This window comes from Primulina eburnea, chromosome 12 (genome assembly GCF_022965805.1).
Source record: "Primulina eburnea isolate SZY01 chromosome 12, ASM2296580v1, whole genome shotgun sequence".
Lineage (NCBI taxonomy): Eukaryota > Viridiplantae > Streptophyta > Magnoliopsida > Lamiales > Gesneriaceae > Primulina > Primulina eburnea.
Window position 1 is genome coordinate 7442021 of NC_133112.1, and position 17277 is coordinate 7459297.

Below are 17277 nucleotides of genomic sequence, written 5' to 3' on the forward strand. Positions count from 1 at the left end.
CTCCGACGCTCAAGTCAAAGACTGAGGATATAAGTAGACTGAGTTGAGGTCTCTCCTACAGCAAAGTTTGTCATGGTTGGTATCAAAGAATCTTTCTGCTTGCTGAGCTTTTTCATGACCGATCGAAGACTACGTCGACGATATATTGGTGAAATCAGGCAAAGGGGATAATCACATTGCAGTACTGGATCGGGTCTTCGAGAGGTGTCGAGCAAATAAGATGAAATGAACCAACTGAACCCAGCTTGAAGGCCCGCGGGGGGTCCATTAGTGTGTGACTGGCGTAATCGCAAAGAAGCAGTAATAGATGAATCATGCAAAGGAGGTTGCATGCATGCAGTAAGGTTTTGACTTGGTGTTACGTGAGCCATCAACGAGAAGGCTCTACGCAAAGAAAAAATAGAGATGGAATAGTTTGGCCTACTCTGCTGAAAACCAATTTCTAGACGAAGAAAATAGTAGGCCATTTCTTCTGCTCCCCTTTTGCACTGACCCGACTTCCGATACCACTCCACTTATATCCGCAGTCTTTGACTGAGCGTCGGAGCTGCTACGCTAAGACACCCTGTGGCCTCTTCTACCGGTTTAATTTCATGATTTCAGTCGGGACAACTTTGAAACCTGGTCTGAAACTGGTGACACTTGTTGTCCTCTTTATCCTCGGTCTTGACTTGAGCGTCGGAGAGGTTCCGCCAAAAAACACCCTCCTGGCCCCCTTTCAACTGTCTTATTCGTGATTTCAGGCTCGGGACAATTTTGAAACATGTTCTGCGGACTGGTGACACTTGCTAGAATCGGATCCTAAATTTCCCGTGAGTATCAAACTTTTTTTCCCCATGTCGATCAACACTTGAATATATCTCCACATGTTGATTCCAGTAGTTGTTAAGAGGTCACTTTGTTTTGTGGATTTATACGTGCATCACTTAAAAAAATACATGTGACCTCTTGAACTAAATTTATTACATTTTTTAATATGGTAAGAACACATAATTTTGTGCCTAAAGATGTCCAAAAACATAGTGTGTGATCTATAACTTTTTTTCTTCATTCAACGTTCGGCTATGATTTTAATTTTTCCGATAAAAAGCAACAAAAACAAGAGGCGACCCCACAAACACATCATCATCCAAATCAAGAAAGTATGAATAGTTTGAAGACGCCTAAAACTTGAGTAATGCATCGCCACACATATAAAATATTTACCAAATATTTCGAAAAAAGTGACACTTCCCTCCAGCGATTAACAAACTAAATGTAAATATTTTTCGAAAAATAACAAATTTCAACAAAGAGGTTGTTTGGGCTAAAAATTATTCAATTAGTGAGTCCAATTTAATTATGAAGTCCAATTTAATTATACTAATACAAGCCTATCAAACGTGGCAGACAAATTTCCATAGATTCAAACTGATCACAAGGCGCTGAAGAAGTAGAAAATCATGGGAGGAGAAAGAGAAATCGTGGAATGAAAAGCAGAAGAACGTGGATCCTGCGGGAGTGAAGAAAAACCGCACATGCGCTGAGAAGAAAAGGGACATCGACAAACACAGAACTACAGACACAACTCTACACCAAAAAAAAAAATCTGCAAAAAACTATCTGCTAATTTTCAGTCTTCAAGCATTAATTTTCAAGCTTTCCGGTAGTTGTTCTAGCATTCTAGATCTTCTCGTTTTAGATTTCAGCAATAATTTAGTATATTTTTCATGTTTTGATGAATTCCTACCGTTTTTGTAAATTCAAAATTGTGTTAGGAATTTATTTCCATCAATTTCCAATAGTTTTCTTCATTTTGACATTTCATTTGTTTTAGGAGATTAAAACCGACGGTCTAATTTAGAATTCACGTCGCTTGGATATTTAGAAGTTAGATTTTATTGTTTTTTATACAAGTTGGTACAACTTCGCACCTGGCACGCCCGCAAATATCAATATTGTGCAAACATAGGTGGTTATGGGATTTTAACGTGACATGTCGAAAAACTTATTTGGTGAAAATTAATATTGATCGTTCTCAAACTCAGATGCAGACATTCTCGTCTCAAACGGATAACGATTCTCAATTATCTAAATATTCCGAATATAATTTTGAGAAGAAACAGATAGATATTGTCCGATTGAACAACTTTCTTTTAGTTTTGTGAAAAAAAAATTTAATCGAAATTTAGCTTTCAACAAGTGCAAATCCTTCTATTAAATGTTTTCCACGAAAACAACATACGTAAAAAAAATAATTTTCAACTTATATTTTTTATTTTAAAATAATATGGTTTAATTTCTCAAGCTTTTTCAATTTCTATGATAATGCTAATGCAAATACTTATAATTTTATTGAGCTTATTAAAATATTTAATCATTACTAGATGGTAAATTTTTCATATTATGTGCACATGTCATATTTTAAATTTGTGTGTTGAAGATGAACTAAAAAATATGGAATAACAATAACATATTAAACCAATTAGAACAAAAATTCTTTATATATGAACACTTCCTCAAGTTATGAAACAATGTGGTAAAATTTGCAAAATCAGTGATAGGAGGCTAAAACGGCTTACAAAGGACGTTTGAAATTCAACATATAAATTGTTATTATCTTCTTTTGAATATAAAGATTCATCGTGTTTATTTTTCCGTTAACATGTTCAAGCTTGTGATTAAAAGTAAAGGCTGTCAAATTGCTTCGAAAATGGACAGAAACTTGGCTTTGAAAAGTTGTCGCTAGGCTTTGATGTTTGCTTCAAAACCTGGACAGAAAGTTGACCTCGGAATGCTGTTGAAAGGCTTCGAAAATGGACAGCAACTTGGACAGGTTTTTGCTTCTAAACTCTGCTGAATACTCGAGTATTTTGACAACACTCATGCTCGAAAGTCGAAACAATGGAAGAAGTGCAACTTGGAAACGAGCAGAATTCAGGTTTCAAAAGGATGCTGAAATCTCGAGACTTTGACAGCACATAAGCTCGACAAACTCAACTCTTGTGCTCGAAGGTGGCATGGCGTTTGGTGTGGTTTTCTTCTAATCCAATGTCTCTATTTATCGGCTACGAGAGGTGAGCTGAAAGGGTGTCATAATGACCCTCTTTCAATGGTCATAAATAGGTTTTTATGAGTAATAAGCAGCCCTTAATTTGCTTCGATGCTACATGTGAGGGCCCACATGGTTTGGATGGACAAAATTCACATACATATGTGATTTTAAAAAAATTTGTAGACCCCATGCAGAGACGGATCTATGCTAGGGCTATACTGGACTGTAGCCCAGCCCATTTTTTTTATTTAGCGATGGTTTTAGCGACGGTTTTTGATAACCGTCGCTACTTTTGCGACGGTTTTAGTAAACCTGTCGCCGATGTGGATCGACGACAGGTTTATCAAAAACCGTCGCAATTATTAGCGACGGTTATTGCTAAAACCGTCGCTACATTATTAAAAAATAAAAAAAAAGTGGATCGGCGGTTTTAATTAGCGACGGTTTATTCAATAGAACAGCATTACCACTTTGATGTTTATAATGCAGCAATAGATTTCATTTTGATGGAGTTAAATACTCGGTTCAATGAGTCATCGGTGAAACTTCTTTCTCTTAGTATAGCTTTAGATCCTAAAAATTCATTTGACTCATTTAACAGTGATGATATTTGCAAGCTTGCGAAGAAGTTTTATCCTGGAGATTTCACAGATCAAGAAATTGTTGTTTTGAAGTATGAATTGATACATTTATAAACTCGATGTGATGCAGAATTTAAAGGTTTCTACACTTGTTGAGTTGTGTCAGCAATTGACCGAGAGTGGACGGTCAAGTGTTTATGTTATGTTGACTAGATTGATTCATCTTGTTTTGACATTATCTGTGTCTACTGCCACTATTGAACGGGCTTTTTCAGCAATGAAGCATGTGAAGACGGCACTTCGCAATAAAATGGAGGATGACTTTCTTGCCGATTGTTTGACACTCTATATTGAACGAGATTTAGCTAAACATATTGATGTAAATTCTATTATTGATGAATTTTATGTTTTAAAATCCCGTAAGGCACAACTTCGTTGAACGATATAATGTACTTTTTTTTTTAATAATATATAACTTATCATATTGAGTTCAAGCCCACCCCAACTCTTATTCCTGGATCCGTCCCTGACCCCATGTATGTGTGACTAAATTTGGTTCCTTGATTCTATCATGGAGTAGTGCCCCTACATGTAAGATGGAATCAACCGTGGATTCAATTATCTTATGCCAAATTAGCCTTTTAAAATTTTAAAATGCCAGGCTTTGATGATTGTTGCATGGTCGGGAGAATGTGGTCAACACCACCATTACTATGATGGTAAATGAATATAATCATGATTGTTGCACAATGTATCCAATTCTAATTCTTGGCTGGGTACAAGAGTGTATGCATAAAGATTGTAATGAATGTCAAATTGATTTCCCTTAAATTCAAAAAATGAAATAAGATATGAACTTTGTCATCTGATATAGAGAAAACTCTCAAATTAGGTCCTTGCACGTTGATTAAAATTTTTAGTCTTCACACAGGAAGCTCATTTGTGTGCTTTGACTTCGGATTCGAACTTCGAACCCGGGTGTTATCATTTCGAGTTTTTCTTTACTTTTTGTTTAATTTTCATTCATTAAACATAAATATTAAAATATTTTTTTGTTATTTTTTAAATTTAATAAATAAATTTTTTGAAAAGAAAGTATAAGGGTTGAATCGGATATCGGGCTTAGACCCAAACCGTTGAGTTCAAAACCCGGACCACCGAGTTTAGAACTCGGATCGTAACCATCCCGATTCAAACCATCTTCTATCATCTATTTTATTTTATTAAAGTTAAGAATATTATAATAACCATTTAGCAAAGACACCAATTTTTTTTCCAACTTTATCCTAATATGATAATAATATTAAACTTTTGTTTTTTGTTTTTTTTTAATTTCAACACAATTTTTTTTTATTTCAACAATTTAAATATCAATTAATCCCTCCATAATTTATTAAATTCCACTTTATTACATCGATAATGATAATAAAGACGGTTTCCCGTACGGACAAAATTTCCAAACTGATTTCGACAAAAACAGATATGAGGAAAGAAAATCGAATCGGATAACAAGAAAAAAGAAATAAGTAGTGGCGCGTTCAGGTTCATGTATTAGAATTTCGATCCGCCCCACGTAGATTTTCATGTGACTGAAGATTGGCTGCTTGCCGGCAAAACTCGTCGAGAATGGCGACCGTGGCTGTGTATATCTTCGCTGCTGCAAATGCCTCCGTTAGCATCCCCACGCCTTTTCCTCGGAGAAGAAATTTGGGCAAGCCCTCGTGATTTCTCCTCGCAGCTTGTCGGCCACCGCTGCCTCGGGAATATATGCGTCGTTGTCGGTGGCCGCGACTCCACTGTCGACTAAGCCTGATGAATTGGTGGAATCCATTCTATCACAGGTGCAAGTTTCATCTTTTTGTTGTAAAATCGATGTGTTGTTTACAGGAAATGTATTTTGGGAAAAATAATCCTTTTTCCATGTCTTGCTTTTCTTCTGAGTTTCATTCGGGGTGATCAAATAGATCGATTAAGCCACCTGCTTGATTTTTTTTTCTGACTAGAATTTGGCGTAGAGGAGGAGGGGCAAAATAGCGCAGCCCCATTGGAGAATATTCACGCTATTTTATTGCAGGGTTGTTGTCCAAAGGTGGGGGAGGGGAAGAGAAAAGTTAGAGCTCCTTGCAACAAAATATTAACCGTTACCTTATTTTTGTTGTAAATAAAACTTTTGTTTTGTTTGATCAATAATTGTAAGCTTTTCCATGCTTCGTTACAACTTTTAGTGAAGAGAAACTAAGATCTTTGGCTTCATTAGGTTGTGCAAACTGATAGAGGAGTTATTCTGTCAAGAAATGAACACCAATGGGTAGCTGAAGTGGCTAATGCATTGCAAAAATTGTGTTGCTGAGCCTACAAACTGCCCGCTTATATTTGGAGGTCAAAATCCCTCTTAACTATAGTTATTTGCCACTCTGTTATGCTAATTTCAATTTGAATTCGACTGAATGTTTGAGCCATCATTTCTAACTATTATCAAAATGGTGTATCCAGAGTTTGTCAGCTAACAACCTCTCTTTTCACTATGCTACTTGAACCGAGTTTCCACCTGATGCTCATCCAAGGACTTTTAATCCCCCATATTTTCCAATTTAAATGATGGCCTACTCCCACACCAGATATATTGCATAACCGATGAAAAATAGCCCTTTTCGCTTTTCGCTTTCTACTTTATTTTGAGCTGCTTCCATAAATGGAAGACCGAAGACTTTCTTTTGCCTTCATTCTTTTATGTATAACTACTCTTTTAGCTTTCAAAAAATGTGAAGATCTTTCCTATAAAAACTTATTTGCAGATCAAATCCTACATCACCAGGTGGTGGATATCGAAATGCATTCGGAAGTCTGATATTCAAAACCAAGGAAATGATTCAGGTCATTGAATCCATGGATACTGTCAAAAACAGAGTAACTTTTTCTGTGCTGGGATTGTTCGATGGAGAGGTTTCTTTGAACTGTAATTCTTCCCTTGTGATCATAAGCATTTATGTTTTTCTTTTATTCCTCCATCGTATGATAACAATCAGGTTATAGCTATGACATCATATGAGTTGATGCTCATATTTATTCAAGCTGAAGCTGAATTCCATACTCTAAAACGAACTATTTTGGATAGAGCTCCACTTTTGTAAGAGTTGGAGCTTGCTATGCAAATTCCAAGCCTAAAAGATTGAGCCTCGACTCATGATTCGAGTTTGATTTGAAGTAGTTTCACATGTACCAGAGCTCGACTCATGTTTATTGTCTATATGTATATAGAAATAACTAGTATTCGAACCTGCTGGAGTAGTTCATAGTCTGCACCTTTGTTGAATGTGTTCGACTCGTATTGATCTTTTTTTATTGACAGCTCTCGATGGAGTAGTTCATAGTCTGCACCTTTGTTGACAGCTCTGGATGGAGAATGTGTTCGACTCGTATTGATCTTTTTTTATTATTAAAACGAAAGTGGATACTCGATCCTGCGTTACCATCGTCAGCAAGCCGATTCCTCGGCTCATCCGTGAACGTGTAATAACTACAACTCAACGAGGAATACTAAAAAACTTGAGCAACTTTTTTAGAGGAAAATTTGTAACATAGCAACTATCAGCGATCAACGGCTGTAACTTCAGGCAACGGTTGCGATTTTCCGAGGCGATAAAGTAGCTGTATGTGGAACGAGGGATGGTCCAAACACCTTGATTTCCTTAGGTACGATTCCTGCAATTCCAAGGATCTTTCTCACCTCGTTTGCGAGCTCGATAATGCTGTCATCTTCATGACCTGTATAAATGCACTGTTTGATTTAGAACTTGGAAAAATGACTTCATATGGTCCAGAGAATTTCTAAAGATTATCTATCTTCCTATATTAAAAGTCGATTCCAGAGCATTTACCGATATCAAACAAGGCCTTCTCTAATTTGAAAAGGTAGTCTCGGTTGTTCCCGCATGGGCCAAAGGCAGTAGCTATTTGCTTAGCCATGTCCTCCAAGGGAGCAGGTCCGAGATAGTACTTGTTCGATAATTCCGGCGTGGATGTGAAACTGCAACGTTAAATGGAAAGCTACCATTGTTGAACCAATGAAACAGCAAGCGTATGATCGTTTTATTTTCGAATGAACAAACAAACATCACACCCTCATTTCCATTTTCAAATTTTTCCTCTAAATTTAGCTTTTAAAAGTTGATCTATGATTATCAGATCGCATACCACACTTAAAGAATTCACATTCTCCTGTATATTTTCTGAAAAACTTTTTACCAGAAAACACTGAAATTAAAACCAGATAGAGCACAACATTTTTTGGTTGAATGTTTGAGGTATATAAATCACTTACACTATTACCCCATCAATAAAGGGCATTTCCGAATCTTCATCCTGCATTAAGAAAACACATAAATACAAAATCAGCAACCATGAAAATTGACATGCTTTCAAAATGGCTAAGCTAATGAAACATGCAAAAAGTTCGATATGGTATAATGCAAGGACAATGAACAAGAAGAGACTGAAAAAAGTACAACTCACTTTGAAAAAGTCTACCAAAGTTTTTCTGTCATACTCGCATTCTCTTCGTTCCAGATACTAACAAAACATAGATAAACAAAATAATACACTAAGATATCAAATTATGAAGTTAGTATATATGGGAAAAGTCAAATCCCAATGGACAAATTTGTACTCGAACCAAATGAACAATTAGATTTATCATACCGCCATTGCTTCCTTTTCTTTTTCTGGCCCTCCCCGCACGCAGTAAGCGGCTCCCCACTGAAATAAGAATTGACATATCAAGATAACCTTTCAAACTAGACAAGGGCCACATCCATAAATAAGAGAAGCATACAATAAATGGGAAAATAGTTGTCCAAATTGCTGGAATAAATTGACCTTTTCTTAAAGTTTGAAACAAATTCAGTGACATAACCAATCATCTAATGACTGAGAACTCGTACAAAATAGAAAATGTTCAGATTCAAAATAAGAAAAGTATACGAGAAATGGAAAAGGCAGGGGTCCAATTTGTAGGCAAATTTTGGCCTTTTTCTTAAAGGATACATCAAATTTAGGCACAGAAACCCAATCACCTAATTCTTGATTACCTCCAGGACCAACAATCCCTGTTCATCGATCCCAAAGATGAAAGAAAACATGTCATAGAAAGATTTTGAGATGTGGTCCCAGTGCATTTAGCACCACAAATTTTCTTTCAGTTGACGAACAAACAAGAAACCAAAAACCAGACACGTTTCACTTAATCAGTATCGCTATCTAAAAGGATTTCGACATTTTACTTTGTGTGGCTCATAGCATTGGAAGAAATATCATTTCAAAGGAAATTAACAAACGTTTAAGAGGAAAACTCATTACGCAGACTGCTCCTTCATGTTCTTCCAAAGTGCAGGTTCTTGCTGGGTGTTCCGGCGTACCTCTGTGATCAATGCAGGCTGAAAACCATAAAAGTAAATGGAATGAAACAATAAACTAGCCGTAATTCTTAGAATTGTTCTGAAAATTATCAAAGTAAGTTTTAAGAAACTAATTATACCACTCCAAATACAGCTGAAAAAGGTTCGAGTTTAGCAGCAACTAACTAAAATTACTCAAAACATGAAATCGAAGGGGTCTGCTAAAAAAATCAGAATTTAAAGAACTAAAAGACTGAAAAATTCCATAAAATACGAAAGAAAACATACCCAGATCAAATACACGCCTGTAGTCTCTGATAAACCCAATCACCTTTTCGTCATATTCAAATCCTGGGTTCCACACCAATGACCCGTACCCGAAAATCCAGAACACCATCTTTCGTTGCTTGAACAAAAATACCTGCCCAAGCAAAGAACCAAAATCAACAATCCACCACAAAAAATGTCCTCGACACCCAAAAAAAACTTACAAAAGAATCAAACGCAACGAATCAGCTGTGAATTAAACTCGGAAAGGAATCGAGCAACGTGGATCCTGCAAACAATCGAAAAGGTGAAATGGGGATGGATTTTCTTTCGATCTTTGTTGGATCTCTCTGTCTAAAGATTTTGTCGATCTCTGCGAGAGAGAGAGTGAGGGAGGAGGTGGAAGAGAAACTCGCGATTTATTTATAGGATTCATGATTGATTATTTTTTGGAATTTTCCTCAAACAAATTATTTATAAATTTCATATTTTAAAAAATAAATTTTCATTAAGATTTTTTCTTATATCCGATTAAAATAATTATTTTTTATTATTTTTAAAATCTAAAATATTTTTAAATTGTAGTGAATTATGAATATGATCCATGTTATGTCCTAATAATTTTAAAGAAAATTATATTATAATATAAAAGAAAATAAATATATTAAGTCGATGTTACATGTGGGGTACTATCCCACATAGTTTGAATGGACAAGATTCACAAATATACGTGATTTTAAAATAATTAGTGGACCCTATATATGTGTGGCTAAATTTAGGCTCTTGATTCTATCACGGGGTAGTGCCCCTACATGTAAGATGGAATCGACCGAATTCCTCAATCAGCGCACATTTTGATTAAAAATATGGTGTTAGATTATCCAAACGTCAAACTCGTTTTTTCTTTAAAAACATTTAAAAAGAATTGGAATTATTTTTTAAGTTAAAATATCTAAACTCACTTCTAATGTACAAATAATAATAATAATAATAATACTAATAATAATAATAATAATTAAAAAAAGAGAGATAATAAATAAAATTTACAATTAATAAATATCTCAATATACATACATATATATTATAATAATTAATAATAAATGTTTTTTTTTTATCCTTTTTCATGTGCTGTAAATTGGAAACCATCCAGGTTCACTGAATGAAAATGAAATAAACATCTACCACAATGTATTGTGGTGTGAGTCAGTGAATGGACTAATTTTTTAATTCTTCCTGTTGTGGGTCATTTGCCATCTTATCTCACGTATCAAACGATCTTTCAAAATGATAAATATACATGAAAATAATTGTTGAAAAAAAAAGACGGGTATGAAAAAAGGGTGTGTAATACCCAAATGTTAGAACTATTTTTATATGGCATCATGTACAAAACAAACATCAAGGTGTGCAACAATCCATGGTTAGCCTCCTCCCAGTTTCACCATTGTGTCGGTTTCCGGCCACTCGAGAGGATGGGTCAACTCTCGTCTTCCTGCAAAATTCAATGTAAATCTGTTCCATTATATGCTCAAATGGTAGACAAATCAAGTCTTTCATTCTTCATGAATTCAAATAGTAATTGCAAAATGGAAATAGAGGCTTAACAAGATGTATGATGCAACTTTACTTACTTTAGACATTGAAACTCGGCTGTCTGTAGGTGAGCGGTCGGCGATGCCTGGAATCGAATCAGACATGGTATCTTCAGCCAGTTCTCGAAGTTTGTTCAATTCTGGGAGCACAACTTTTCCAAGGTCCGGCCTATCTTTCCTTCTAAGTTCAGTACATCTGAGTGCTAACTTGGCAAATGACAAAGCCTCTTCCTTAGGCCAATCCGGCACCGACGAATCCAGCATTTCAAGAAACGTCCCTTTCTCAATGGCTCTTTGAACAGTATGACTCAAACCCATTGGTGGCTTCCCCGTAAGGATCTGTAAAAAGATAATACCAAGGGAGTATATGTCCGATTTTATGCCCAGCATTCCTGTTTGCTGATACTCAGGATCGATATAACAGAAAGTTCCAGCGGCGGATGTCATCCGATATTGAGTGACAGTATCGGCTACGGATGGAGGGACAAGCCTGGCTAAGCCAACATCAGCGATCTTACTAACATAGTTGCGGTCCAGAAGAATGTTAGCTGGCTTTAGGTCCCGGTGAACCAATGGCTCCGGTTTAGTCTGGTGGAGAAAAAGGAGGCCTGTTCCGATCTCAGCAGTGATTCGAAACCTTTGCCTCCAAGATAGTGGAGGAGTGTTTCCACGCCTGAATAATCGGTCTTCTAAGCTTCCGTTGTGCATATATTCGTAAACTAAACAACCAAACTCAGGGCATGCACCTAGGAGAAGGACCATGTTTGGGTGTCTTATGCAGCAAAGAATTTCTACCTAAAATAGCATATCAACGATGAATAAGAAGACACTTATTTTAACAACAAATTTTGGACACAAATAGAGATCTTTAATGTTCTATCCCCTATTCTGTATGTGTGCCTACTTTTTAGGCACTATACATTCATAATTTCTCAATTAACTATTTAGTAGAGCTCAAGAATTATAAATAAACGGAGATAAACAAATAAGTTGATCAAATTCACGGACCTCTTGGTTAAACTGGGATCTTCCTTGTGTAGCATCGGGACGCAGGACCTTAACTGCGACTGGTGTATGATCCAGATAACACTTGAATACTGGCCCATACCCTCCTTCTCCAATCTTCCTAGATTGTGAAAAAAATTCTGTAGCACTTTCGATATCCTCGATCGAATATCTCCTGTACCTGTAATCCGTCTGTGCCATTGATGTTACTACCTTAGCCTTCTCTTCTGATTCTTTCAAGGCTGTCGTTTCTGCACTAGTTCTCTTTTGAACTTCCAGCTCCGGTATCCTTTTAGATGCTTCAGCATGCTCGAGGGCTGCCCTCGACTTGGCCTTTTCGTTTTCTGCAACTCTGACCGCCTCTTCTTCAGCTAATCGAGCAGCTCCTAACCTTTGTTGTTCTTCCATTTTCCAACGCTGGAGCTCCTTTGCCTGAAAACCTGAAAGATATTTTGAGACGTACGGATAATAATTATAGAATCAAGAGGAAAGAAAAAGTCTCTCATGCCTTTTCTTGAGCTGAGAGAGCTTCCTTGCATGCAGTACTATACATATCCATTGTTTGCTTGAGCTCTTGCTTTAATCTTCTCATTTCTGCTTCTACTTCCTCCTGCAAAATACAAACCTAAGTTTCAATTTTTCATGCGGTTTAAAGCGTACTTATGCAACCCTGGACCTTAGGCAAAAGGACTAGCTAAGTGTCAATTCTATGATAAAAGGTCCATTACATAATCTGCAAATTACTGAATAAGAATACAAAGTAATACGAAAAACCATAAAATAAAAACTAACATCTATAAGTATACAAGCAAATATGAATATGAAATTTCAACTTGGTGGCATAATCATTCATTCATTAGTGCAAGAGGCATACTTAATCCCTGGATGGTGATTTTTGAGGCACTTCACTGCGCTTTAAATGACATTAATAAAAATGTAAGTCCTTGAGTACTGAATTTGTAGTAAATTTCCTTACCATTGTCTGTGCGGTATACGATTTACCACTCTCAACTGAAGCGTAGGAGGTTCGTTCTGGTGAGGCTGCTAAATCCAGGGATCTACGTCCAAGTTGCCAGGAATCTAAACCTTGGTCTATATCTGAGAAACCCGAAAGTCGAGGAGGGGTATGATTTCCTTCTAAGCTTTCGGCATATGAAGGAAACATGTCGATACTTCTCCGTTCATTGCTAACAAATGATATGTCACTCTCTGGTTGAGAGAGTTCGTATGGTTTTCCATTGGGTCCCTTTCTGTGAGTGAATGGGGATCTGCTTGCAGTAGTAACATTTCCAGTTAGTTTCCACTGAATCAGGGGTGGATGCATGATGGTAATTCGGTTGATTCAATGATTTTTTGGAAAGGGCAAAAGATAGATTTTAAAAATAACTACACGTGCATTTTATTTTTCGTTTTTGTGTGGGTGATGTCATGTCTGTCCATCCTTGCATGCCAGTCTATATGAACATGAATTCTATATGATTTCATTTACAAAAGCAAAGAAATGAAGGCCATTATGATCAGTGAATGGGATAAATCTCCAATCTGGTAGGTGGATGGATGAAATATCACCGTACCCCATAGAGATAATAGATACATCATACATGCAATAATTATTGTCATATCATTTGGAATAGGATATCTTCGAGTGCTCGTTGAGTCACCTGCATAAATAACAACAGATGGTACACTAACATGCATTATGGTTTAAGTATGACATACTTGATGGAGCTCGCATCTCGTTGCTTGGCACGTGGAGACAATTCAGATCCTGGCCTCGAATGTCCTGAAAACGAACCTGCACAGAAATAATTCGTGATTAATATCATCTTTTAGATAAATATGATATAAAAAGATACAACTATATTTCAGAAAGATGGCCAACTTCGGGAAACTTTGCTGGAGGGTTCAAGCGGCTCTGTTGCATTGGATTTTTTATTGGCTTCGATCAGTATCTGCCGATGCAGCGGGCTGACAATTGATGGGGCTGGACGGGAAGCAGCTCGAGTTGATGAAATTTTTCCTTTATGGATTACATACACAGTACAAAAATCAGGTACCCCTCTGAGAACATTTCCGGGAGTGTCTTTCGCTTTGAATCTGAGGTGTAGAAAAGCTAAGTAAATGAAACTCTAGACATAGTACTCTTCGACAAAATGCAGAGCGTAATACCTGAAAATTCCTCCTTTTGCAGCAGCACCAAGGACCAAAACATCAATTGCCGACTGCTTGATGAATTCAATAATTGCTGTTGTTACATCAGTGTCATCTATCACCACGTCAAAGCATTGTATCTGATAAACGAATCCACAGGAAACTGAAGAATATTTGAAACTGCTTGATAAATAACATACCGAAACCATGGAACTTACGTCTTTGCGCGTACAAAAGACACGGAAAGGAAGGAACACTTCCTTTGTTTGGGCATCCCATTCTCCATTTTCGTTGCTCAAGTCAGAAATGGAGGTTGGTCCTGTGCCATACGTAACATGGAAATTAGTTTTAGAGTCTTGAGAACTAAGGCAAAGGTAAAGCACTATAAAGAAAATATGAACTTTTGGACAGCATTCCACCAAATCAAACAAGTATCTCAAGTACAAGTGATGCTAAGTTCACATATTCAAGTTACTAAAACATACTTCATTTTTACGAAGCATCCATTAATCCAGTTTGTGCTTGATTCAATTAACTTGAACTTTGATTAGTAAAACACTAAAACCTTCTTAATGTTGTCCTACAAATTTTTTTTTGAAGCTTTAAGCATAATATTTTGAATAAAGAAGACTCCAACCAGGGATGTAGCCTGGAAAATTTTTGACCTAGGACTGAATGACTCGATAAACAACCCGGGTGAAATTTTTTGCTCGAAATTCGCGTTGGGGCGGAAAAACAGAAAATCCACCAAAAATATACATCATATGGAAGTTAATCTCAAGCTCTATACATACCAAAAATCTAATGTTCTATGACCTCATCTTGAAAAATAACTACAAAATCAACCAAGCCATAGTTTGAATCTTTCTGCATAATAAATGGAATAAACTAACTAAGTAGCAAAAAACAATCATTTCGCCTCGTGCAAACTCAATCGAGACACTCTCCCGCACAAGTTTTTTCAAATCTCTTGCCAAAAATTCCTTTCAAATCTTCACTCTCACAACTTTTTTCAACTCGAGACCCTTGCTTACAAAAGTACAGTTGTTGATAGAGTAATTTCTCTTATGATTAAATGAGTTGAAAATAATTTTAGTTGGCTAAGTTAGTAAATATAATTATTTTATAGACTAGATAAAACTTTAATGTAGGCTAAAATTACATATATATTATAATTACTCCTAATAACTTTTTTTGATCCAGGGCTAGAGCCCACCCCAGCCTTTGGGGTGGCTCCGTCCCTTACTCCAACATTTGAAGACCAACAAAAATTAAAACTAAATGTAACTTCGGAATTTTTCTTACAAGATTTTGCCACAACACAATGATCTAAACAGTAAATGTTGGCATCCACTCAACATAATAAGTAGAACACATGATGATTAAGGACATGAAAGAAACCAATAGATCCCATGCAAATCAATATAGTAGCCACTAGCCAAGATTCAAGAACTAAAGCTTGGAATAATTTGCTAACAAAGCTCATGTCTTTCCGAAAAAAAAACACATGAAATTCGAAATTTTGCATCGCCCAATTCTCCCCTTGGGCACTTAGGTCCCTCAAATTTAAGATTTAAAGCTCAGTTTAGATTACGTTGTCTTTGGACAACATTTAATCACGTATCAAAAATAGAGAGGAATAAAGAATTACTATTGGCAGGCATATGTTGTGGTGCAGATAATTCATTCGAATTCTGTTTAAGTTTGACATGAACCAAAATTATAGTCTGCCCTTGAGTAACAAGATTGTCCGTAGCCCATTTCAATGCAATTTGGCTCCCTTTATCTCTGTCAATAGCCACAGCGACCAACCTAGCCATCGGAGCCATTCGCTCCCCATTATTTCTCGGCGACGGCGGAGGCCACATTTCCTTGCTCTTATGACTCCCCTCGAATCCTTTTAGATTCTTCGAACCATGATTTGCATTTTAAGTACCGTATCGAACAAAATGTAATGGGCCGCCATTCCAAGAAAATAACGACCTTCTCTCTGTTTTTTAGGTTCTTGAATTCCTTGGCGATTTCTTGATTTTGGAAGATATGTCTTGATTAGAAAACAAATCGAAATTGGAATTTTGTTGATCAAAAAAACCAAAAGAAGAGTGTTCTTTCACGAATTAGAAACGCTTCCCCTACTCAGTGGAGCTCCGTCTTTGGTGGGCTTACCGCTACTTTCTCGTGGGGGAATTTTTGGCCACCGTTGCATGGCCATGCTCTTAATAATGACGTGATAACAAATTTAATATAGTATAGCTTCTTTCTCAAAAAAATATAAAAAAAATAGCTTTAATATTAGTTTTGATATGATGCACACAGATCACGCACATTTATGTGAATAACGATTAGATGTCATTCACATATTGGATGTATAGTTTTCAATGTTTCATTATATCTAATATGTGAGTGTCACAACATCGATTATCATATAAATACTCACGGTAGATACCCAACATATCAAAACTATATATATATATATATATATATATATATATATATATATATATATATATATATATTATTGCTTCTTTCTACAAAAAAAAAATAAAAAATTGTGCTTGACAGATCTGAGCAAAGTTTATAAATAGATATTCTATTTCAAGTAACGACGTAAAAGAGGTCGTTTTAAAAAAAAAATTAATTTTACCAAAAATATCAAGAAACTGAAATAAAATACTTTTCCAGAAATTACGATAAACCGAAACATGATTATAAGTAAAGTTTGATCTATTACACATAAGACAAAGTATAAGTTAATTTGTAGAAGGAATAATTATTATTTTGTGGACTGAATAAAATTTTTGAAGTAACTAAAATTACATATACATTATATATATTTATTAAAAAAAGAGTGAGTCTCATGTGAGACAGTCTCACAGATCATAATCTGTGAGACTGGTCAACAATACCCATATTCACAATAAAAAAGTAATACTCTTAGCATAAAAAGCAATATTTTTTTATGGATGACCCAAATAAGAGACCCGTCTCACAAATAATACCTGTGAGACTGTCTCACATAAATTTTTACCTAAAAAAAATTGAGACTGGGCTGGAGCCCCTCCCAAAGCTTCGTCCCTGAGCACCTTTGGTCATTATTCCCAGGAGTGAGGATGATTCAGCACCAAAGATTGAACATATATATATATATATATATATATATATATATAGCATATATTATAATTTAGTATATGATATAATATTTGGGCTTTTTTTTAAAAATATTATAAATTTAAAAAGTGTTTTTAAAAATATTG

General features: G+C 35.9%; 1 protein-coding gene, 1 long non-coding RNA gene and 1 pseudogene across 2 annotated transcripts; 1 reads left to right on the top strand and 2 right to left on the bottom strand.

Annotated features, from left to right (window-relative positions):
* Nucleotides 1–5062: 5062 nt before the first annotated feature.
* Nucleotides 5063–6874, top strand: LOC140807498 (uncharacterized). Its single transcript, XR_012112711.1, has 3 exons — nt 5063–5456; nt 5873–5994; nt 6411–6874. It is a non-coding gene; the product is annotated as an uncharacterized lncRNA (long non-coding RNA).
* A 145-nt stretch (nt 6875–7019) lies between these two features.
* Nucleotides 7020–9681, bottom strand: LOC140807497 (gamma-glutamylcyclotransferase 2-1-like; annotated as a pseudogene).
* A 948-nt stretch (nt 9682–10629) lies between these two features.
* LOC140808428 (U-box domain-containing protein 35-like) lies at nt 10630–16187 on the bottom strand. The gene is made up of 10 exons (XM_073165563.1): nt 15675–16187; nt 14242–14342; nt 14042–14163; nt 13755–13969; nt 13592–13667; nt 12849–13140; nt 12381–12482; nt 11876–12304; nt 10903–11662; nt 10630–10738 (listed from the first exon to the last, which is right to left on the bottom strand). Exons 1-10 carry the CDS (start codon nt 15889–15891, stop codon nt 10674–10676), a joined length of 2379 nt encoding a protein of 792 aa, XP_073021664.1. The 5' UTR covers nt 15892–16187; the 3' UTR covers nt 10630–10673.
* Between the last annotated feature and the right edge of the window lie 1090 nt (nt 16188–17277).

Bases quoted from the DNA above. Each gene is read 5' to 3' on its own strand.
- LOC140808428 (XM_073165563.1), bottom strand. From the start codon at position 15,891: ATGTGGCCTCCGCCGTCGCCGAGAAATAATGGGGAGCGAATGGCTCCG. The intron at 14,343-15,674 runs GTAATTCTTTAT...CGTATGGCACAG, and splicing joins ACAACATATGCCTGCCAATA to GACCAACCTCCATTTCTGAC. The intron at 10,739-10,902 runs GTAAAGTTGCAT...CATCCTCTCGAG, and splicing joins AGTTTCAATGTCTAAAGTAA to TGGCCGGAAACCGACACAAT.